At 43.3% G+C, this 25046-nt stretch overlaps 2 protein-coding genes across 10 annotated transcripts in view; one reads left to right on the forward strand and one right to left on the reverse strand.

Moving 5' to 3' along the window:
- LOC122541318 (netrin-G1-like) overlaps positions 1 to 25046 on the reverse strand; it is a 910622-nt gene that overhangs the window by 737744 nt on the left and 147832 nt on the right. The gene's annotated exons all lie outside the window — the stretch shown is intronic.
- LOC122541315 (netrin-G1-like) overlaps positions 1 to 25046 on the forward strand; it is a 74771-nt gene that overhangs the window by 3250 nt on the left and 46475 nt on the right. For 3 of the 6 annotated variants that reach the window (XM_043677953.1, XM_043677952.1, XM_043677954.1), the window contains exons 2-3: positions 6677 to 7534; positions 13386 to 13424. In XM_043677953.1, coding sequence (XP_043533888.1) covers positions 7292 to 7534; positions 13386 to 13424 — 282 coding nt within the window. In that variant the 5' untranslated portion in view covers positions 6677 to 7291. Of the gene's footprint in view, positions 1 to 340; positions 537 to 6676; positions 7535 to 13385; positions 13425 to 25046 lie in introns of those variants that run through there. The other 3 variants (XM_043677951.1, XM_043677956.1, XM_043677955.1) reach the window with 2 other exon arrangements.

Raw genomic sequence — 25046 nt, forward strand, 5'->3', positions numbered from 1 at the left:
ACCCCGCGCTCTTTCCCTCCTCCACCCCCGTCTCTCCCCCTCTGTCTCTGCCCAAAACTCTCCCATAACGTTGTAATTTCCTAGGACTTGAATTCTTCTCCCTCGATCCCTTCTGTTGACCCGGGATCCAGTCCCCCTCCTCCCCTCCCCACGATGAGGCGGCCCCGCCTCGCTGTCCGCAAAAGCCCGTTCCTCCACCAAATCCCCTCGGATGCCGCTAAAGAGATCCCCGAACTCGATATGTGAGCATCCGGAGCTGGTGCCGGGATAAAAGTCTGTCCCAGGATATCATCCTTCCCAAACTCTTTACTACCTCTGCTCTTCACGCCCCCCCCATTCACTCTCTCCCCCTGTTCCCGGAGCTCTGCTCTCCCCAGGCTGCCCTGGCATTAAGACACTTGTCCCAGTGGGAGCAGTGGCAAATTCCCGAGTGGATTCGACTGGAGGCTGGCAGATTGGAAGAGTAAGATTGTAGTTTAGCAGCGACGCGCCGACTGAAGGAGAGGCGTCTAAACCATTGGGTCTGAGGATAACAGGTACTGCACAGGAGATTCCTGAATCGTATGGGAGATTTTAAAATTGTGCAGAAGATCTGAAAATTGTATGGGTGATTTGCGAATCGCATGGGAGATTTCGGAATTGTATTCGAGAGTTGAGAACTGTCGGGCAGAGTTGAGAACAAAAATAGAAATTGCAGGGCAAACTCAGCAGGTTTGGTAGTGTCTGTGGATAGAAAGCTGAGTTAATGTTTCGGGTCCAGTTCTGAAGAAGTCACTGGAACCGAAACTTGAACTCTGCTCCCTTTCCACAGATGGTGCTGGACCTGCTGAATTTTCCAGTCATTTCTGATTTTGTTTCTGACTTTCAGCATTCAGTTCTTTGCATTTTTTTTGGGCGGGGGGGGGGGGGGGTTGGAGAATTGGGAGACTGGGAATCGAATAGGAGATTTGAGAATTGTACAGGATGTTTGGGAATTGTATGGAAGATTTGAGAATTATAGGAGATGTCTTACCGCAATCGAATATTTTTTTTTCGACCTTTCACTCTGGTTCATGACATTTGAGAGTTGTAATAAATCCAATAACTGACCTTGAAGAAAACATGGGAGTTATGAAGGTTAAAACTTCCAAACTGCACGTCCTAATCCCCATCGAATGTCTGGGTTCTGCTCTCCATGGCGTTGTGGTAAGTTTTGGATAGAATGGTGACGTCTCAAAAGACCCCTTCTATCTCAGGGTGACCCCTCCCCTCCCCTCCACCCATTGATGGGTGTGGACCGACTGGATCACTTCCTGGGGCCCAGTTGGAACTGAAGCTGAAAAGCCTGCCTTTTCCATACCTCTTCCTCAGCTTTCAACTCCCGTTTCCAACTCTAGCCCAACCCCCTTCACCACTCCGACAACCGGAAAGCACTGGTGTGGATATGGAGATTTAACGGTAGGGTAAGGAATATCCTGCAATAATTTATCGATGGACAATGTTGTTATACAACAACCTGCTGGTCGGTTTTTATTGAAAATATCATTCCATGGAACGCAAGCGCTATTGACCAGGCCAGCCCTTAATTTCTTCTGAATTAAGTGGCTTACTCAGCATTTCAGAGCAACCACATTACTATGTGGTCTGGAGTCACAAATGGCTCATGCCAGGTAAGGATGGCAGATTTCCAAAACAGTAGTGAAACAGATTGCTTATTGTAGCGATTGCTGACGGCTCCAAAGCAATTTTTACTGAGGTCAGCTTTTTTTTCTTTAAAAAAACCCTGATTTTTAACTGATTGATGTAAAGTCTACAAGCGGGCCCAGCGGGATTTGCAAAGCACAGTCCCAGAGTTTGGGTTGTGGAGTGATTAATCCATGCAGTTACCCCTGCATCGCACCAAGCAAAGCTAACCAACTACAAGGAACGGGGGTATGAAGCTTATTATAGAGTCAACTAGGAGGCAAAGTTTGTTGGGAGTTTGGTTGAAGCTCAGACAGTTATTCGGGAGAGGTGATGGAATGAGTTTGTGGCAGGGTCACAAGTAACAGCTTTCATCTTACCGATACTAATTTCCCAAAGGAAATTTCTGCTCATTGCAATACCTGGTGTATGCAGTCTGTACAGATGTGTTGTATATGAGCGCATGTGCATGTACAGGCTGATTTATGCTGCTTCCCCGATACTAACTTTTTCCAAAACTCAACACCTCACATTTCTATTCCCCCTTGAGTGAGGACACTGAAAAGTACCTCCTACTCGCCTCTCCCAGTGGGAGCTGGAATATAACAGCGCCTCCTGCCGGTGCAGCCCAGTCTTACTCTGGAACCGCACCCAGTCTTGGACAGTGCTGACGTTCACTCAGTCATTCATTGTCCAACTTGGAGAACCAATTCCAGACCCTGGAGAAACTTTCTCCATTTGACGGTTAATAATGAAATATCCCAGAAAACACAAACAGCCGAATTACACAAGCCATAAATCAGCGTTACTGGAAATGAGTTTTTGATGAACAGCCAGATTTTGGAATTGTTCAGCTTTGCTGTCGGGTATTTAATGCTCCTGTCTGGCATCAAATTAACTCTCCCCAACATTTCATTTAATGTTGAAATCAGTGTGAGGGCATTAAATAAGCGGACATTGCCGAAGCACAAACTGGGCAAGATTAAAACGGCCCTCAGCTTGAAACTGTCTATAACGTCAAATCCAATTAGCCTGCTCTGAAGGTGAAATTATTTATATTGATCGGCACTCTGTGAAGTTAAGGTGAAACTAATAAGAAATCTCCACTGAACTAGGCAGAAAATATCACAACCACATCAAACACCAATGATGTCTGGAATCGACAATATCTAGGCCCAACATTCTCCCATTTCTGCAGACTGCTTCAGCATTTACATCCTCCCCCTGCTCTGTAACCTCTTCCAACCCTCCACCCCATCCTTGCAACCACCTCCAGCCCTTCAACCCTCCCTGCCTTTAGACAGTACACTGCTCCCCATCAGCGTAAACCAGGACCAATACCTTGACCCACCCTCTATCCCTTCCAGTGCCTGCACCTCGCTGTATCTCTTCAACCTCCTCCAGCACCTACGACTCTATTTTAGTCACATCTACCGGTACCTGCTCTCCGTCCTATATCAGTAAACTCCTCTTGACCTACTACCCTCCCAATCTCTAGGTTCTGTTGTCTGCCTTTCCATGTTCATTCATTTATCTCCACTATTTGAGGTACTGCTTGCAGCAGACTCAGCACGAAACCCTGGAAAGTCCTCCCCACGCCTGATGTCTCTTAAGCTCTGACACCTCCAACAAACATTCCAGAAAAGGCACATTTGGGCTACATCCTGATATCTCCGTCGAAGGCTCGATTATTGTCAGATCGAAATGACGGGAGGAGCCTTGAGACCTTTTCATTATGTTAAAGATGCTATTTAAACACGAGCTGATGTTGGATATTTAAGCGAGAGATACTGAGTGTGTGTTGGGGTTTGTGTGTAGATGGTGAGAGCGTGTTGAGGTGTTTAACTGGAGATGGTGGGTGAGTGAGTGAGTGCCAGCAGTTTGAGTAGAGATGGTAAGAATATATGCAAAACTTTGGAGATGGTGGGTACATGTTGAGGCATTTGGAAATAGTGAGTGTGTGAGAGCAGTTTGACTGGAAAAGATGAGCGTGTGTGTTGTGGGGGTCTGCAGCAGTGACGTCGTGAGACAGACAGTGACTGTGGATTGTGACGATTATGGCGAAGGGGAGTAGAATTGCGCTGGAGGAAATGAGAAATTCAGAGACTATTTCTGCTTATGGTGAAGAAATTTATCATATCTTGTAGTATTATTCTCAAGAATGTGGTATAAATATCTGAGTTACTAATCTGCATATTATTCACAGCTCAGAGTAACACCTTATGTTGCAAAATAGGCTGTGGGTTGGGTCACCAAACGTTTTTCAAATCAAACTGACAATTTTTCTATTCCAGTGTGGGTTATTGCTGACGTTGAGGGGAAATTATTGAGGAAAGAGAACATTATTTGTTTTTTTGCAGTTCCTCCTGATAGGTCCCGACAGATTTGATTCAATCCCAAAACAGATTCAAAGGCAAAATCCAAGCTGACAGTACTGAGGAAGTGCTGCACTAAGAGGGAAAGAGAGAGAGACAGTGATTGTTGCAGTGTCAAAGAGATCAAACTCAAGAAGTGCTGAACTGTCAGAGGGTCGATACTGAGGGAGTGGTGCACTGTCAGAGGGTCAATACAGAGGGAGTGCTGCATTGTCAGAGGGTCAGTACTGAGGGAGTGGATCACTATCAGAGGGTCAGTACGTGGGCTGAGAAGTGGTAGATGGAGTTTAATTTAGATAAATGCGAGGTGCTGCATTTTGGGAAAGGAAATCTTAGTAGGATTTATACACTTAATGGTAAGGTCGCAGGGAGCGTTTCTGAACAAAGAAACGTCGATAGCATAGTGAAGAAGGCTTTCTTTGCTTTCTTTTATTGGTCAGAGCATTGAGTACACGAGTTGGGAGGTCATTTTGCAGCTGTACAGGACATTAATTAGACCACCTTTGGAATATTATGTGCAATTCTGATATTGTGAAACTTGAAAGGGTTCAGAAAAGATTTACAAGGATGTTGCCAGGGATGGAGGATTTGGGCTATAGAGAGAGGTTGAATAGGCTAGGGCTTTTTTCACTGGAATGTCAGAGGCTTAGGGGTGACCTTCTAAGGTTTATAGAATCATGAGGGGCATGGATAGGGTAAATAGACAAGGTCTTTTCCCTGGGGTGGGAGAGTTGAGAATGAAGGGCATGGGTTTAGCGTAAGAGTGGAAAGATACAAAAGAGACCTAAGGGGAACTCTTTCACATAGAGGGTAGTACATGTATGGAATGAGCTGCCAGAGGAAGTAGAGGAGGCTGGAACAGTTGCAACATTTAAATGTCACCTACATGGGTATATGAATAGGAAGGGTTTGGAGGGATATGGGCCAGGTGCTGGCAAGTGGGATTAAATTGGGTTGGGAATATCTAGTTGGCATGGATGAGTTGGACCAAAGGGTCTGTTTCCATGCTGTACTTCTCTATGACTCTATGCACTGATAGAGGGTCAGTATTGAGGGAGTGTTGCACTGTCAGAGGGTCAGTACTGATGGAGTGCTGCACTGTCAGAGGGTCAGTATTGAGGGAGTGTTGCACTGTCAGATGGTCAGTACTGAGGGAATGCCACACTGTCAGAGGGTCAGTACTGAGTGCATACTGAGGGAGCTGCACTGTCAGAAGGTCTGTACAAAGATAGTGCTACACTGTCAGGGGATCAGTGTTGAGGGAGTGTACTGTTAGCAGGTCAGTACTGAGTGAGTGCAACACTATTAGATGGCCTGGACCAAGTAATGCTGCACCATCAGAGGGTCGCTGCAGAGGGAGTGCACTGTCTGAGGGTCAGTATTGAGGGAGTGCTGCTCTGCCAGGGGGTCTGTACTGAGGGAGTGCCACCCTATCTGAGGGTCAGGACTGAGGGGGTGCACTGTCAGAAGATCAGTACCGACGGAGTACACTATCAGAGGGTCAATATGCGGGAGTACACTGTTGGAGGGTCAGTACTGAGTGAGTGCAGCACTGTCGGAGTGTCAGTACTGAGGGAGTGTGGTACAGTCAGTGAATCAGTTCTGAGGGAGTGCCGCACTGTCAGAGGGTCAGTACTGAGGGAGTACCGCACTGTCAGAGGGTCAGTATTGAGGGAATGCTGCACTGTCAGACTATCAGTGCTGAGAGAGTGTGCTACAGTCAGTGAATCAGTTCTGAGGGAGTGCTGCACTGTCAGAGTGTCAGTACTGAGGAAGTGCTACACTGTCAGAAGGTCATTACTGAGGCAGTGCCGCACTGTCAGATGGTCAGTACTGAGGGAGTGCACTGTCAGAGGGTCAGTACTGAGGGAGTACCGCACTGTCAGAGGGTCAGTACTGAGGGAATGCTGCATTGTCAGACTATCAGTGCTGAGGGAGTGTGGTACAGTCAGTGAATCAGTTCTGAGGGAGTGCTGCACTGTCAGAGTGTCAGTACTGAGGAAGTGCTGCACTGTCAGCAGGCCTCTGGAAACTGCTTCAGGAATCTGTTGAGGCCAAAACATTAAAGACTGTGAGGAAGGATGTAGATGTAGTTCTTAGGACTAAATGGAACAAAGGGGTTGGGAAGAAAGTGGAATCAGGTGCTGACATGGATGGTCAGTCGTGATCATATTGAATGACCAAGTCGGCCCACAGGGCAGAATGACCTTCTCCTTCTCCTATACTCTGTGTTTCTACGGAAAAACGATGCAAATTCAAATGGTCAGTGTTGAGCAGGCACTGCACTATTAGATGTAAAATTGAGGGAGAATTGCATTGTCAACTGTGAAATCTTTTAGCTGAGACTAAAACTTCTTTCTCTCTCAAGCTGATGTAAATGATACCTCAGCCAGTATGTTGAAGAGCAACAGGATTTATTCCAAATCAACATCATTGAATAAAACAGACATATTGGCCTTTTGTCTCATTTGGGATCTTGATCTATGTCTTTCAGTCTCCTCTCGCTGACTGCTGTGAATCATATTATTTCTGTGCAACGCCACTGCTACTGGGAGACAAAGTCTGAGGTTGATTAAGTAAAGGTCGATGGTCTGCGATACCTGTTCTGAAATCCATTGATTTGATTTCTTTCCTAACAGGGAACAGAGGAAGAGATGATCTATGGGAAACAGTGTCTGGTCAGGCAGCAGTCACCACCTTGGTTTCAAGTACTGACTGATCATCTGCCTGACACAGTAAACAGCTGGGAAAGACAGCCCGAATCCCAAGTCCCAGAACATCTGCACTAACACTGGTATGTGTGGCTGGAATTGTAACACCTGGAATATCAGCAGCAGCAACTGAAATAAATAACTGGAATCCAAACATCTGGATGACTAACACCAATGTTGGGGGAGAAAAAAACAGCTGGAAACCAAGCAACTGGAATACATAAATCAACACTGAGAAAAGCAACCAATGTTCTAACATCCAGGATATTGACACCAACACTGGGGAATAACAGTTGGAATCCAAAACCCAGACATTAATGCAAACATAAGGAAAAACAACTGGAATTTGAACTCTTGGAATATATGGACAGACTGAAATAAGCTCTTGTCTGAGTGAACTTATTAAATGGTCTCTTGAATTACTCCCCAATGGATTGAGGTCACCCCTTTCTAATAGAGGACTCAGTGAGAGTGGTTACATCCTGAATCACCCCCCAGAACGACTGAGATTCCCCTGTCTCGAAGTGGGGTCCAGTCAGAGTGATGCATCTATCCAGCCTGCTGCCCCTTCATGCCCTCTATGTGACCCTGTCTCTCTCTGCACAGCACTTCCCATCCTGGGGACACTATGACCTGTGTAAGACCCGGGTCCACTGGGACCAAGGGATGAGTTGGGATTACATGGCCTGCCAACCTGAGACCACCCTGCTCACCAGGTTCCTGAAGATCAGTCTGGATCCCCCCAACAGCACATGTGGAGAGACCCCCGAGATGTACTGCACTCTGGTGAGTACAACCTTTTCTGAAGCAGCCTCTGTTGTGTGTGGCACTGTGAACAGAGGCTCACTGAATGGCCTCTGTCAAAGTGAATTCTGTTTGCACTCTGACATTGGATTCATTACCAGATGCATGGAGTACAAAATCAAGGAATCAGTGATTTAAAAACCTTTAAATCAGTAGATAGACCCAAGACAAAATATGTAAAATATGATAAAACTTTGGTACAGTTTTGGTATTACTAGGGGAAGCAAAGAGGCAATACATTAATCATGATTGACTTTAATCTTATTGTAGATTGGGAAAATCAAATTGCAGAGAGAGCTACAAGAAAGAGTTGATAAAGTGTATTCATCACAATTTCCTCAAACAATACATTGTGTATCCAAACATTTGGATGTAGTGGTGTGTAATGAAGGAGGTTTAATCAATTATGTCAGAGGTAAGGATTTCCCCCCTTGGGAACAGTGAGCATAACATGGTGGAATTTAGCACTCAGTCTGAGAGTGAGAAATTTGAGTTGGAAACATGGTGCTGAGCTTAACAAAAGTTAATTACGTAAAGATGAAGGCAGAGTTCGCTGGAGTGGATGAGGAAAATTGTGTAGCTGTAAAGACAGTTGAGGGACAATGGCAGACATTTATTAAAGTAGCTCATGGCTCATCGCATAGAAATAGCTGAGCAAGGAAGCGGGATTCAGGAAGTCGATAAACCAACCGTTGCTAACTGAGAAAGTGAAGATTCATAAGGAAAGAAAGTTAAGGAACAAAAAGTGAACTTGGCAAAGATTAGCAATGAACTGAAGAATTGGGAAAGTTTTAAAAGCCAACAAAAGATGACAAAAATAGAATAATTGAAGTATGAGGGGAATATAGAAGAACTAAAGGTTGAAATGTCAATAAGCCCCCTGGACCTGAGGGTTGGCATAATAGGATTTTAAAGGAAGCAGCTACAGAGATAATGAATGTGTTGGTAATAATATTGTGAGAATCCTAATATTTTGAAAAAGTCCCAGATGACTGGAAAACTGCCATCACAGACTGTCCTTATTTGAAAAGGGAGGGAGGGAATTAGCTTAACATCTGCCATTGGAAAAATATTGGAGTCTATTATAAAGGATGCAATAGCACCATATTCAGAACCACATAATATAATCAGGCAGAGTCAGCATGGCTGTTTGAAGAGGAACTCATTTGTTTGAATTATTTGAGGAGGTAATAAACAGTATAGATAAAAGGGAATCAGTATTATAAGAGAGTTGGATTTCCACAAGGTGCTTGGAAACGTACCACGCATGAGGGTAGTTAATAACATAATCTACTGTATTGGGTGTAGCACAATAGCGTGAAGAGAAGAGTGCCTAACTAACAGAAGACAGAGTAATCTAAGAATAGCAAGTTATAACTAATGGAGTGCCACAAAGATCAGCACTAAGGCTCTTATTTTCTGCAATAAATAACAATTACTTAGATGGTAGAAGTGAATGTACTATTTTCAAGTTTATGGATGACATAAAATTAGTTGGGAGGGTAAGCAGTTTAGATGATACAAAGACTCTACGGAGGGACATAGTTAAGTGAGTGAAAACACACTTGACAGATTAAGTATAATGTGAGTTATTATGAGGTTATACATTTGTCAGGAGTAAGAGAAAAACTGAATGTTAGTTAAAGGGAGGTAGGAACTGCAGAAAGCACAGCACAGAGGGACATGTGGGTTCTCATTCATGGTGGCACAGTGGTTAGCACCGCTGCCTCACAGCACCAGAGACCCGGGTTCAATTCCCACCACAGGCGACTGACTGTGTGGAGTTTGTACATTCTTCCCGTGTCTGCGTGGGTTTCCTCCGGGTGCTCCGGTTTCCTCCCACAGTCCAAAGATGTGCAGTCAGGTGAATTGGCCACGCTAAATTGCCTGTAGTGTTAGGTAAGGGGTAAATGTAGGGGTATGGGTGGGTTGCGCTTCGGCGGGTCGGTGTGGATCTGTTGGGCCGAAGGGCCTGTTTCCACACTGTAATGTAATGTAATCTAATCTAGTTACAAAAAGACAATGTCCAAGTTCAGCAGGCATTAGGGAAATCAAATAGAAGGTTGGCCTTTATTTAATAGGGAATGGAGTGCAACAGGAGGGAGGTCTTTCTGAAACTGTGTAAGGCATGAATCCGATCACATCTACAACATTGTGAACACCTTTGGTCACTTGCTAAAGTAAGATAATGACATGGCAGGCAGTTCAGAGAAGGTTGAAGCTGAAACTTTATTGCTGGAACAGCACAGCAGGTCAGGCAGCATCTAGGGAACAGAAGATTCGACGTTTCGGGCACATGCCCTAGATGCTGCCTGACCTGCTGTGCTGTTCCAGCAATAAAGTTTCAGCTTTGATCTCCAGCGTCTGCAGACCTCACTTTCTCCTCCCAGTTCAGAGAAGGTTCACTCACTTGATTCCCAGTATCGAGTGATTTTCTTATGCTTGTACACATTAGAATTTTGAAGAATGAGAGGAGACCTTATTGAAATCTATGAATTTTTAGGAGGTTTTTCAGAGCAGGTGTGGAGAAGTTGCTACACCTTCTGAGAGAATTGGGGATAGAGAGAATAATCTCAGATTAAGGGGTTGCCTAATTAGTACTGAGATTAGGAGAATTTTTTCATGCCAAATGTGTGGAATGTTTTACCACAACCTCTTAGGGTTAGGTGATTAAGTATATTCAAGGTTGAGACAGACAGACTGTTAATCAGTATGGGAATTAAAGGCTGTGGGGAAAAAGCAGGAAGAAGTTTCAGGTCAGTAATGATCTCATTGAATAAAGGAGCAGACTTGATGGGCCGAATGGTCGAGATCTATTCCTGTGGCTTATAGTCTTATGGTCTTGAAGAGGTTACTGAGGCCAGTTACTGTAATAGTTCCAAGGATGAGGACACTCAGTTTGTATGGAGAGTCTGAAGAGACTAAAATGATGTCTCGAGTGGGGAATCAGACCAATTCTGTTTCTGCTCACTGATGTTTATAATGTGCACTCTCTTCAGGGCTTCTGTGAAACATTTCATTTGATGAAGTTCAGACATCAGCCAAAACACATGGTACTGGATTCTTGTAGATGTTGCAATCTCACAGTGTCTGACCAAATGATTTGATGGGATTTCAGCCCTATAAACTATCCTGCAATAAAGTCATTGAGATGTAAATTCACAATTGTTTCTAAGTAATAATTTTCCTGTCATTACTTTAATCATTTCCTCTGGATAATTGGTTTTGTCATTACTGTTAGAGGGGAAAAGCCCTGAATTAATAATCAGCCACATGTTTCAGCAATAATTGAACTGGATCTTTTAGTACAGGTTGTGTAGTTTGTCAGAGGGAATTCTTATGCAAGTTAATTAGTAATCTGGTGTAACTATCATGTAGGTCTTTGAAGTAAAACTTACAACTGTTCCGTATATTGCAATGTCAAAAATGGGTCTAAAACATTGGCTGGATCCAGTGAGACCAGACTCTCTATTACTGTTTCAGGGTATCCCAAAGTACTTCACAGTTAATTACATACTCCTTGAGCTGTGGTCACTCTGTAATGCACAAAACACACCCGTCAACCAGTGCACACACAGCACAATCTCACAGAGAGCAACAATGTAATGTTCAGATCATCTGTTTAAAATGATATTTCTTGAGGGTGACATACTGGCATTCTGTCTGCCCCATTGGGGTTTAATAGGCCAGTTAGTGACTGAAAGACTTATCCAAATTTTGAGACCTTTATCCCATAGTATTTTTTAAAAATTCTGTAGCTGTTTTTTGACACATACCCTTTTTCCTTCTTTCCCAATCTGTTCCATCTCCTGAATTTTGCGTCTCTGATTCTGTATTCAGTGTGAGTGGGTGAGTGAGACGGAAAGACTCCAGGGTGAGAATGCATTCAGACTGTGGCTGTGACGTCAGTACAAAGATGCTAATTCCTGTAGAGATGCTGTGATGATATAATATGCTGGGGGTAGGTACAGTGGTGTAAGAATTATGTTACTGGAGCAGTAATCAGAGAGAATGTTCCAGTCTCACAATGACCTTTGAGCTGGACTGAGTGAGATATTGTGAGTCTTGCTGTTGACCAGTCCCATTATTGATCTCCTTTTTACCACCTTATCTCAACAGGCAGCACATTTCAACAGAAACTCTGCTTGTTCCCTCGATAGCACTGGCAAAAGTTCACAGATCGAGTTCTCAACCTGTCACACTGCTCTTATCTCTCATTCCTTCACAATTCCAGTACACTCACTCACTCACAAATACAAGGAAGGAAACAAGTAGCCAGTCACTATTACCGTTTAATAAACAAAATTGAATGTAAGTGTAGCTGCCCCTCTCAGCTTTTCATGAAAACAGCAAAACCGCAGATTAATTTATCAATTGTATGTTTGAGTCAGAATGAAATGGAATGAACTTAATCTACTTTACATTTCAATAGATTTTTCTAACTGCAAATTAGATGAAATATAAATATAAATTAGAGATCAGTAATGGTAGCATAGTGGTTATGCTTTGGAACTAATAATCCAGACATCTTGTCTAATGACCACAGACATGAGTTCAAATTCCATGGAGCAGCTGGGGAGTTTAATTTCAGCTATTTAAATAACCCTGGAATGAAAGCATAATATCAGTGACGGTGATCATGGAACTACCAGATTGTCATAAAGCAAAATCTATTTCACAATCCTTACTCACTCTGGGCTATATGTAAACCCAGATGTACAGCAATATAGTTCCCTCTGAACTGCCCTCTCAACTGATTGAAATGAGATACTCAATGATCAAAGAGGTGGTTTGCCGTTACCTGAATAAGAGCAATTAGGGATGGACCGTATGGATTGAGAGAGACACAATAAAAGGTCACTGGACTCGAAATGTTAACTCTGCTTTCTCTCCACAGATACTACCAGATCTGCTGTGCTTCTCCAGCAATTTGTGTTTTTGTGTGTTTCAGTTCAGCTTCTGCAGTTCTTTGAGTGAGGAGAGAAATAGTTTGTGAATTGTTTAAAGGAGGGATGATTTGTAAATGGATTTGAAGCAGAGATGATGGTTTATGAATAGAGTTAATTTCCCTGTGGGTCAGCCGTGTTGTATTGAGCTCTGGTACTGCCTGCTGTTTTCTTCTTCGTGCTGTTGCAGTTCTTTAATCTTTCACAGTTTTGCTTCTTGTTCATTTTGTGGTCAGAGTTTGCCTTTTTTTCACTTTAGTTAAAAGATGCTGGGAGTATCGAGTAAGTAGATAAATGGAAAAAAGTGATGCAGGACTGTATGAATTCACACTGTCACTCTGACATCTTCAATAATCATTTCCAATCACCACAGCTACTTATATTTATATAGTACTTTCAACATAGCAAGACATCTAATAATATAGGAGTGAACCAGATAGAGATTTTCAATTGAACCCCGTGAGATATTATGACATATGAGCAATAACCTGGTTAAAGAAGTCAGTGTTGTACAGAGTCTTGAAGGAGGAGAGGTCAGAGAAAATGTGGGGATGTTTTAGGACAGATCTGTTCACCATACAGTTCTGGAGATGTTCAAGAAAGCAAAACAAGATCAGCAGGAATGCCTTACTGAGATTTTGGAAATTGAGGATACAGAGACAAAGAAGTATGATAAAATGTGAACACAAAGATATAAATTTGAATATTGAGAAGTTCCATACTCAGAGACATCAACCAGGAAAGAATTGGAATAGTGAACAGTAGAGGGGACGATGTCAGCAGTAGATCAGCTAACACAGGGGGAGACACTTGCGAATGCTGTGGTGGTGGAAGTGGACAGTTTTGCTGATGGAGAGGAGATGATCATTTTCTTTTTTTTCTTCCAGACTAAAAGGCGTCACTTAATTCCCATCGATCTCAACATTGTAAGTGGAATATTCTGCTGATTCTGTAATCCCCAATTTGATTAATCACTGGCACCAGTTCAAACTATTCACATCCAATTCCACCCTAGTGTCAATTTGTTCATTGATCTGAGTGTATCTCAGGCTAGTAATCAAACTCACGGTGACTCTGCATAAAATAATAGATCGGCAACATCTGGAATACAGTGTACAGGATGGATTCCTCACTGTACAAAGGAAATGGGACACTGGATGTAATGACACAGTTGTAATGTGACCAAGAGATAGATGAAAAACTGCACATGGAGACGCAATGTGACCCAGAGAGAGATAGAACACAGGATATAAAGATACTCAAGAGTTTGGTTTTCAGTTACTTGTCATTTAAAAGATTATCAAGTCACACAGTCAGAGCCAGTGAGAGATAGAACATTTGGATACAGTGAGACATAGTGTGGCCCAGAAAGAGATGGAACATTGTTTACAGTATGACCCAGAGAGAGATAGGGCACTGGATATAGTGAGACACAGCGTGACCCAGAGAGAGATATAGGGCACTGGATACAGTGAAACACGGTGTCACGCAAAGAGAGATGGAACACTGGTTACAATGTGACACAGAGAGAGTTAGGACACTGAACACAGTGAGACACAGTGTGATCCAAAGACAGATGGAACACTGGGTCCAATGCCACAAAATCTGTTTGAGAGAGAGAGAGATGGAGCACTCGGCAAGTGCAACACGGTGCGACCTAGAGACAGATGGTAAACTGGGTACAGTACAACACAGTGTGGAACATATGATCAAAGAAATAAAAGCATAGCGAGACCATTCAGTTCCTTGAGCCTGCCCTGTCATTGAATAGGATTTTGGCTGATCTGTTACATTTTGAAATCCACGTTCTCATCCACCACAATGGCCTTTGATTCCCTTGTCTAACAAGAGTCTACTTTCGACTCTGACTCTCCAGCATCTGCAGTCCTCACTTTCTCCGAGTCTATTTACCTCTGCCTTAAAATTATTCTATGACCCAGCTTCCCCTGCCTTCTGAGGTAGGAAGTTCCGAAGTCTACAAATCTCTTTGAAGAATGAAATCTCCACATTTCAGTCCAAAAAGACTGATCCCTAATGTTAAAGCTCTAACCTCCTACTTCAAGACTCATCCACAAGAGAAACATCCTTTCCAGGTCCAACTTGTCAAGACCTATCAGGATCTTAAACACTTCAATCGAGTCATCCCTCATTCTTCTAAATTCCAGTTGGAAAAAAACTAGCCTGTCCAAACTGTCTTCAGAAAACTATCCACTCATTCCAGTTATCAATCTAATAAACTTCCTCTGAACCACCAACATATTTACATCATTTCTTAAATAAGGAGCAATATTCAAGATGTGTGTCTCACAGATGCTCTGTATTACCGGAGCATAACACGCTTACTTTTACATACAACTGCAGCAGTGATAAAGGTTAGGATTCTATTAGCCTCCTTGATTAGGTACTGTACCTGCATACCAATTTTGTTCTGGCACATGCACTAGAACAACAAGACCTGTCTGGAGCTCAAAATTCTGCAGCCGTTCTCCCTTCAAGTAATACTTTGCTGCCCCATTCCTCTTGCTGAGGTGAAAACTTCACAAATTTCCTAACATTACACTGTATTTGTTTGATATTTGCTCACTTGACATATCCATAATCTGTCTGCAGACTCCTTATATTTTGTTCACAACCCTCTTTCTTTCTCATCTTGGCGTCATCTGTAAATTTAGCTACCATGTCGTCGACTCCTCGTTGGCAGAAAGTAGAAAAAGTTGAAGCCACAGCTTAGGCCCTGAGGGATTGCCGATCTGACAAGGATCCAGATCCGTTCTCACTGTTTTCTGCCAACCAGGCAACCTTCTTTTCAATATGTTACCCCCTGCACCATGAGCTTTTAATTTCCACAAAACCTTTTGATGTGGCACCTTATCACTTTGTTGCTATAAAAAGCAATGCTACTCCTTCAAAGAATGCTAATGAATTGTTTAAACGTCATTTTCATTCCACAAAACTATGCCAATATTTCCTGATTATCTTGAGATTTTCTAAATGCAGAGCTATAACCTCTTTAATAATGGGTTCTTCCCAAGACTGATATCAAGCTAATCGTGACCTATATATTCCTGATTTTAGCCTCCTTTCTTCCTTCCAAATCCTGCTTGAAACGTATTACTGGAGAGTTTTTAGATCCACTATAGTGAAATACAAGTGCAAAATATTTGCTCAATTCATCCAACCTTTCCTTATTATCTATTATTAACTCCCCAATCTTGCTTTCTGGAGGAGCAATTTACACTTATTTTTAAATACCAGCAGAACTTTTTGCTATCTGTATTTTTTTTAAGCTCCTAGCTAATTTCCTTTATATCTGCTTCTTCCTGATTTATCTTGCACTTTCTACCATCCTTTATATTCTGAGCAATTATCTGACCTGCCACTCATTATTGTGTGGTTGTATCTCAGAATGGGCAGCATGGTGGCTCAGTGGTCAGCATTGCTATTTCATAGCGACAGGGACCCAGGTTCGATTCCAACCTCGGGCAACTGTCTGTGTTTCCTCCCACAGTCCAAAGATGTGTGGATTAGCCACAGGAAATGCAAGGTTACAGGAATTGGTTGGGGATGTGGGTCTGAGTGGGATGCTCTTCAGAGGGGCAGTGTGGATTCAATGGGCCAAATGGCCTGCTTCCACATTGTAGGGATTCTAAGAATTACAGAATTGTTAGGATGCATCCAGCCTATCATGTTTGCATTGGATCTACTATCTAATGCTCATCTCTTGCCTTTTCCCCATCTTCCTTCACACTATCGGTATCCAAACACTATCCAGTGCCCTCCTGAATGCCTCAATTGAATCTGCTTCCACCAAATTTCCAAGCAGTGTGGTCCATACCCTGACTACTCACTGTGTCAGTTGCTATCTCAAAATTGATGCTTTCCCTCACTCCTCCCTTCTCCCTTTATAACTGTTCATTACAATAGAAATATACTTTCTCTGCAATGTCTCCTTAAATATATGCCACTGTGTATGTACTGACCTGCCCCCCCAAGCCTCATATCACAGTTCACTTCAGCTGGCACAGCTTTCATTTCCAGATGGTTGCCCTTATTTAAGCTTAAAATAGTAATCTTAAACCCTACATTGTCCCTTTCAAACTGAATGCAAAACTCAATCACATTGTAGCCACTGTTACCGAGAGGTGCCTTTACTCTGAGACCATTAATTAATCCTGTTTCATTACACAATACCAACATCGTATAATCTTCTCTCTTTCGGAGTATGCTACTGTAAAAAAAACTGACTTGAAAGTATTCTATGAGCACATATGCAGACTATTACTGGCAGTCTGATTTCTTTTAATTTGATTTGTACACCCTTGATTATTTCATTCCCATCATCACAAGGACCTAATATTTATTCTTGCATAAATATTCCAACATGGTGGAAGCTATGCCCTCCTGTTGACTACTTCCCACAGTGACTTATTTCCTCTTTTATTCCTCATCCAAGTCCTGATCTGCTGGGACAATATCATTGTTCAAAGAAAATTTGCACAAATACAGTTTGTGCAAAGGATCTTCTCTAACCAGTTGGAGAACGAGTGGGAAACCCAAGTTACGCCGCTCTGCTGCTATTTAAATGCAGTCAGCTGGGTAGACCGGCCTTCCACCTGATCAACAGTCGGTCTGGTGGAAATTCCAGTCCAATTCCAGATAGATGGAACTAGCAGCTGTCCAATGCCAGCAGTGGGGGTCATTGGGAGCAGTGGCTAATGCCAGAAATGCTCCATAACCCTCACCAACGAAATGTGTTGGACTCCTGGACTTAGGTAAGTAAGCAGGATGGTGTTCATGGGGAAGGTATATTCCAGCCATAGGTGGAAAGGAGAATTTTCAGTGAGTGGGGTGGAGAATGGTTACCACTAAGTTTGGGGAATTAGGTTAGATAGAAGATGGGTATAGCGCTGGCTTTCAGGAGGCATCTAATATCAAGTACGCTGATTGCGTACCGAATGCCTATCAATGTGGCTTGCCTTGGAAGGATCTTGTAGAACAAAATGCCCCCAGCCACTATTTCTACCTCCTGCTCTCCAACCAATTCGAGCCACAGTCTCTGCCCTAAGTATATTCCATCCTGTGTCTTACTGACCAGTGTTCCAATTCTCTCTCTCCCTCTCTCTCTCTGTCACTTAGTGTCACATTCTGCATTACTGTACTCATGTGTCCCATCTCTGTGCATCATACTTTAAGTCATAGTGACTCATTTCGGGGCCACAATGTGTCTCACTGTGCCCAGTACCCTGGAAGTGTTTGTTTGTCTGGTTTTGTGACAGTTATGGGTCAAGTTTTACCTGTGACCCAGTACATTTTGGTGGGGCGACAAATAATTTGACCTGTGTGACAAGCAGCGACTAGTGGGGTACTGCAGGGGATTGTCCAAGCACCTCAGCTATTCACAGTATACATTAATAATTTAGATGCAGGAACTATATCTCCAAGTTTGCAGCCAACACTGAAGCTGCATTGTGAGGAGGATGCAGAAACCCTTCAGTGTGATTTGGACAAGCTGAGTAATTGGGGAAATGTCCAGCAGTTTCAGTATAAAGCAGACAAATGTGAGGTTATCCACTTTGGTGGCAACAACAGGAAAGGAGATTAATACTTGAATTTGGAAAAGGGTGGTGTAACGAGACCTCATACACCAATAGCTGAAAGTAAGCTGAGGGCACAGCAAGTGGGAAAGAAGGGAAATGTTTGCCTTCATAGCGAGAGGATTCAATTACAGCAGGAGGAATGTCTTGCTGCAGTTGTACAGGGCTTTGGTGAGTCCACACCTCAGTATTATGTGCAGTTTTGGTCTCCTTATCTGAGGAAGGATGGTCAAACTGTGGAGGAAATGCAGTGAAGGTTTACCGAACTGATTCCTGGGATGATGTGATGGTGCGGGTATTGTTTTGGGTTGGATAAGGTCAAAACTCACACAACACTGGGTTATAGTCCAACAGGTTTATTTGAAAACACTAGCTTTCAGAGCACTGCTCCTTCACCAGGTGCTAGAGAGAAGACATTAGACACGGAATTCATAAAGAATAGATCAAAGGGTCATACAACTCATGCAAACAAATCGAACATACCTAAGATGGCTCTTAAATTTTCAGTCAACTAGCATGGAGGTGCAGGCTTTGATTAATTAATGTGCAAATTCCAGAATTTCTATCAAGTCACTGCCCTGAGATAATTTAAGGTGCCATCAGTATAAAGGAGGCAGCAAGGAGAGAAGGAGGGGTGAAGTGAGGGCTGCCGGGAAGGGTGAATTTTCCTGCATAAAAAGGGACTTACCTCAGGAGTTGGGCCTCCATTTTGCCAGAGCAGCGAGGAGAGAAGGAGGAGTAAAGCTGCTGGGAAGGTAAGGGATTAATTTATATTTTGGCAGTGGCTAAACATGAGATACTACACTGCCCACCCCCCACCTCCTCTAACCAGAAGAAAAAGACTCTGTAAGGTAAGGCTTTTATTTCTTATCTTTCTTTTTCATTTATTTAAATGCATTGTTTGGTTTTAGTTAGTTCATATAAAGCTAAGCTTCCAATGGCAGGGGACATCAGACCCATAGCATTTGACTCTGACTTGATGTGGGAGCTTAGGAACTTGTCTGGCATTCCTGACTCTTACACTTGCAAGAAGTATGTCCAGCTGCAACTGTTCTTTGACCACATGACGACTCTGGAGCTGCGGATGGACTCACTGTGGAGCATCCGCGATGCTGAGGAGGTCGGGGATAGCACATTTAGTGAACTGGTCACACCACAGGTTAGAATTGCTGAGGGAGACAGTGAATGGGTGACCAAAAGACAGAAAAAGACAAGGAAGGCAGTGCAGGTGTCCCCTGCGGTCATCTCCCTCCAAAACAGGTATACCGTTTTGTATACTGTTTGGGGAGATGGCTCACCAAGGGAGGGCAGCAGTTGCCAGGATCATGGCATCATGGTGGGCTCTGCTGTTCAGATGGACGGGCAAAAGACTCGCAGGGCCATAGTCATAGGGGATTCCATTGTGAGGGGAGTAGATAAGCGGTTCTGTTGCAGAAAACGGGACTCCCAGATGGCTTTTTGCCTGCCAGGTGCTCGGGTCAGGGATGTCACTGATCGGCTGCAGAGCATTCTAAAAGGGGAGGGTGAACAGCCAGTTGTTCTGGTGCGTAAAGGCACCAACGATATAAGTAGAAAGCGAAATGAGGTCCTGAAAGCAGAATTCAGGGAGCTAGGAGAGAAGTTAAAGGGGAGGACCTCAAAGGTAGTGATCTCAGGATTGCTACCAGTGCCATGTGCTAGCCAGGGTAGAAATGAAAGAATAGGCAGGATGAACACGTGGCTTGAGAGATGGTGTAGGAAGGAGGGGTTCAGATTTGTTGGACATAGGGACCGGTTCTGGGGGAGGTGGGACTATTACAAAAGGGATGGTTTACTTTTGAACCAGACCGGAACCAATGGGGGATTTTTTTGCTCCTGTTGTTAGGGAGCTTTTAAACTAATGTGGCAGGGGACTGGGAACCAGAAAAAAAAACAAGTAGGCAGCGAGGTGGAGACTGCAGTCTGTAAGAATTATGAAGATAGCACTAATAAAGAGAAGAATGGGCAGAGAGCAGGTGAGCGCAAAAGAACTGGTGGCCTGAAATGCATCTACTTTAATGCAAAGAGTATAGTGTGTAAGGCAGATGAACTTAGGGCTTGGATTGGTGCCTGGGAGTATGACATTATTGCCATCACAGAGACTTGGTTAAAGGAAGGGCGTGATGATTGGCAACTGAATCTTCCAGGATATAGATGTTTCAGACAGGACAAGGAGGGAAGTAAAAGAGGGGGTGGAGTTGCATTGCTGGTCAGGGACGATATCACGGCGGTGCTAAAGGAGGACACTGGCGGTCTTTGGTAGTGAGGCATTATGGGTGGAGCTGAGAAATAAGAAGGGTACAGTTACATTGTTGGGACTATATTACAGACCTCCCAACAGTTAGCGTGAGGTAGAAGAACAAATAGGTAAACAGATTATGCATGGATGTAAAGGCAATAGGATACTGGTGATGGGAGATTTTAATTTTCCCAACATTGACTGGTATACATTTAGAGTCAGAGGTATGGAGTAGAATTTGTACAAAGCATCCAGGAGAGTTTTCTAGAGCAGTATGCCAATAGTCCGACGAGGGAAGGGGCCATATTTGACCTGGTACTGGGGGACGAGCCAGGACAAGTGGTAGAAGTTGCGGTGGGGGATTTCTTTGGGAACAATGACCACAATTCTGTAAGTTTTACAATACTCGTAGAGAAAGAAGAGAGTGGTTCTAAGGGAAGAGTGGTAAACTGGGCCAAGGAACCATGAATGACAGGAGAAATTGTACGACTAGCCAAGAGGAAAAGGGAACCATACATAAGGTCTAGGCAGCTGAGAACAGAACGAGCCCTGGAGGAATATCGCAAGAGTAGAACAAGTCTTAAACAAGGAATCAAGTGGGCTAAAAGGGGTCATGAAATAGCCTTAGCTAGCAGAATTAAGGAAAATCCCAAAGCATCTTATTTTTATATAAGAAACAAGTGGGTAACTAGAGAAAGGATTGGTCCATTAAAAGATAATGAAGGAAGGCTGTGTGCCAAGCCTGAGAGAATGGGTGAGATTCTGAATGATTACTTTGCATCAGTGTTCACTGAGGAGAGGAACATGATGAATCTTGAGATTAGAGATAGAAGTTTGATTAGTCTGGATCATATTGCCATAAGTAGGGAAGCTGTGTTGGGTAGGCTAGAAGTTAAGGTGGACACATCCCCAGGACCGGATGGGATCTATCCCAGGTTGCTGAGGGAGGCGAGAAAGGAAATAGCTGGGACCCTGACAAATATCTTTGTGGCATCCTTAAATACAGGTGAGGTGCCAGAGGACTGGAAGGTTGCTCATGTTGTCCCTCTGTACAAGAAGGGTAGTAGGTATATTCTGGGTAACTACAGACCAGTGAGCCTGATGTCGGTGGGGGGGATGTTGCTGGAGAGGATACTGAGAGGTAGGATCTATTTATATTTGGAAAGGAATAAGCTTATCAGTGATGGGCAACATGGTTTTGTGCTGGGGAGATCGTGCCTTACCAACTTGATAGAGTTCTTCGAGGAAGTGACCAAGTTGTTAGATGAAGGAAGGGCTGTTGATGTCACATACATGGACTTTAGTAAGGTGTTTGATGAGAAGTCACATTGTTTGCAGGGTGTTCTAGCTCGGTGGATAAAGAACTGGTTGAGCAACAGGAGACAGAGAGTAGTAGTTGATGGGAAAAGTTGATGGGCAGAGAGATCTGGGAGTGCGGGTCCATTGTACCCTGAAGGTTGCTGTACAGGTGGATAGAGTGGTAAAGAAGGCATATAGTATGCTTGCCTTCATCGGACGGGGTATTGAGTATAAGAGCTGGCAAGTCAGGTTAAAATTGTACAAGACATTGATTCGGCTGCATTTAGAATACATTTCTGGGTGTCACATTACCAGTAAAGATGTGGACGCTTTGGAGAGGGTGCAGAGAAGGTTTACGAGGATGTTGCCTGGTATGGAAGGTGCGAGCTATGAAGAGAGGTTGAGTAGGTTAGGTTTATTTTCACTAGAAAAAAGGAGATTGAAGGGGGACCTGATTGAGATTTACAAAATCATGAAGGGTATAGACAGGTTGGATAGAGACAAGCTTTTTCCCAGGGTGAAGGATTCAATAAAGACAGGTCATACTTTCAAGGTGAGAGTTGGAAAGTTTAAGGGGGATACACGCAGTAAGTACTTCACACAGAGGATGGTGGGCGTTTGGAACGCGTTGCCAGCAGAGCTGGTAGAGACAGGCATGGTAGATTCATTTAAGATGCGTCTGGACAGATGCATGAGTAGGTGAGGAGCAGAGGGATACAGATGCTTAGGAATTGACCGACAGGTTTAGATATACATTTGGATCGGCTCAGGCTTGGAGGGCCGAAGGGCCTGTTCCTGGGCTGTAAATTTTCTTTGTTCTTTGTTCTTTGACATCTCCAGTCAGACAATGTATTTTAGGCATGAGCACTTGTCTGGAGTCTGTCTGTGTCTTAATGTGGAGTCAGACTGGTTTTATTTCTAAGGTAGGAATTTAGAAAATACCACATTACCTGCCTGTCTACAAATTGTGTGCTTTTTGAATGACATATCTGCAAATACAAATTCACCCCACAGATTTTTATGTACATGTGCGTGTGTGAGAGGGGGCAGGGGAGGTGTGTATGTGTGTTTGCATGTGTGTGTGTACGTGTGTGTATGCGTGTGTGTTTAAAAATTGAAGAGCCATCTTAGGTGTGTTCAATTCATTCGCATGAGTTGTATGACCCTTTTAAGGTCTTCTGCTTTCACGAGGATCTGATGAAGAAGTAGTGTTCTGAAAGCTTGTGTCTTCAAATATACCCATCAGATTATAACCTACTGTCATGTGATTTTTGATCGATTCCTGGCATGGAAAGGCTGATGCATGAATAGAGATTGGATCAGTTGAGATTATTTTTCACTGAAATTTAGAATAACGAGATGGGATTTCATAGAACTCTCTAAAATTCTAACAAGACTAAGTTGGGCAAACACAAATGACTGCAGAGTTCCAGAACCAGGGGTCACAATCTAAGGCTATGGGAGTAGGCTATTTAGAACTGAGATCAGGGAAGATTTCTTCAACTATACCGTGGTGAGTCTGTGGAAATCTGTGCCACAAGAAAGTGGCTGAGATCAAAACATTGAATGCGTTCACGGAGTTATATATAGTTCTTAGCATGAAAGGGAACAAAGGTAACAGGGAGAAAATCAGAAGAGGGTGATCAGCCATGGTCATATCGAATGGCGGAGCAGACCAGAAGGGCTGAATGGCCTACTACTGCTTCTATTTTCTATGTTTCTTATTGAATTAACTTCAGTAAGGTGCTTCGTCAAGGTTCCTCATGATAGACTGGTTAGCAAGGTTTGATCTCATGGAACACGGGAGAACAAGCCTATTGCATACAGAACTGGCTTGAAGGTAGAAGACAGAGGGTGGTGGTGGAGGATTGCTTTTCAGACTGGAGGCCCGTGAGCAGAGGTGTGCCACAAGGTTCAGTGCTGGATCCACTACTTTTCATTCATTTATATAAGTGACTTGGATGTAAACATAGGAGATATAGTTAATAAGTTTGCAAGTGACATCAAAATTGGAGGTGTAGTGGACAGCAAAGAAGGTTACCTCAGATTACAATAGGGTCTTGATCAGATAGGTCAATGGGCCAAAAAGTGACAGATGGAGTTTAGATAGATGTGCAGTGCTACATTTTGGAAAGACAAATCAGAGCAGGACTTATACATTTAACGGTAAGGTCCTGAAGAGTGTTGCTGAACAAAGAGACCTTGGAGTGCAGATTCATAGTTCATTGAAAGTGCAGTCACAGCTCGATAAGATAGTGAAGAAGGCATTTGGTGTGCTTTCCTTTATTGGACATTGAGTATAGGAGTTGGGAGATTATGTTGCGGTTGTACAGGACATTGGCTTGCCACTTTGAGAATATCGTGTGCAATTCTCGTGTTCCTCTTATTGGAAGAATATTGTGAAACTTGAAAGGATTAAGAAAAGATTTACAAGGATCTTGCCAGGGTTGGAGGATTTGAGCTATAAAGAGACGCTGAATAGGCTGGGGCTGTTTTCCCTGGAGTGTCGGAGGCTGAGGGGTGACCTTATGGAGGTTTATAAAATCATGAGGGGCATGGATAGGATAAATAGACAAGGTCTTATCCCTGGGTTTGGGGGAGTCCTGAACTAGAGGGCATAGTTTAGGACAAGAGGGGAAAGACATAAAATCGACCGAAGCAACTTTTTCAATCAGAGAATGGTGATCCTATGGAATGAGCTGCCAGAGGAAGTAGTGAAGGTTGGTACAATTACAACATTTAAAAGGAATCTGGATGGATATATGAATAGGAAGGGTTTAGAGAGATATGGGCAAGAGCTGGCAAATGGGACTAGGTTAGGTTAGGATGTCTGGTCAGCATGGACAAGTTGGACCAAAGGGTCAGTTTCTGTGCTGTGACATCTCTATGACTCTATGACTATCAACCTATTTGAAATTGTTGCCATATTCCCACTCATTACCATCATCTCAAATTGCCGGACAGTTTTCCCATTGCAGCAAATTAAACCTGGGTACTCAGTGGAAATAAAATCTCTGGGTCTATAGTTGAATTCAGTGTTCCTTTCCCAAAGGAATCATATTTCTCATTTTTGAATCTTCTGTGATTTGTGTTGAATCTTCAGAATACTGAGTAAATCTCCTTTGAAACCTTTTGGAATTGTTTGAGCCTTGTTTCAGTGAACTCAGTACATGTGTTGTGAGGTTTGCTCACATTGTCAACTTAAAGGGAGGATCATCACTACTTCTGTCGAAACACAGTCTGTGACTTGCTCGGCTAAAGGTCTGACAGCCAATTATTTCTGAATCCCGGCACCAATTATAAAAATCCAAGTGAGTCGTGACAGCTGGTGAATGTTAATGTTGAGTTTCTGGGTCTCAACTTTAAAAATAAAGACTTGCATTTCTATCGAGCCTTTC

This window comes from Chiloscyllium plagiosum, chromosome 37 (genome assembly GCF_004010195.1).
Source record: "Chiloscyllium plagiosum isolate BGI_BamShark_2017 chromosome 37, ASM401019v2, whole genome shotgun sequence".
NCBI lineage: Eukaryota > Metazoa > Chordata > Chondrichthyes > Orectolobiformes > Hemiscylliidae > Chiloscyllium > Chiloscyllium plagiosum.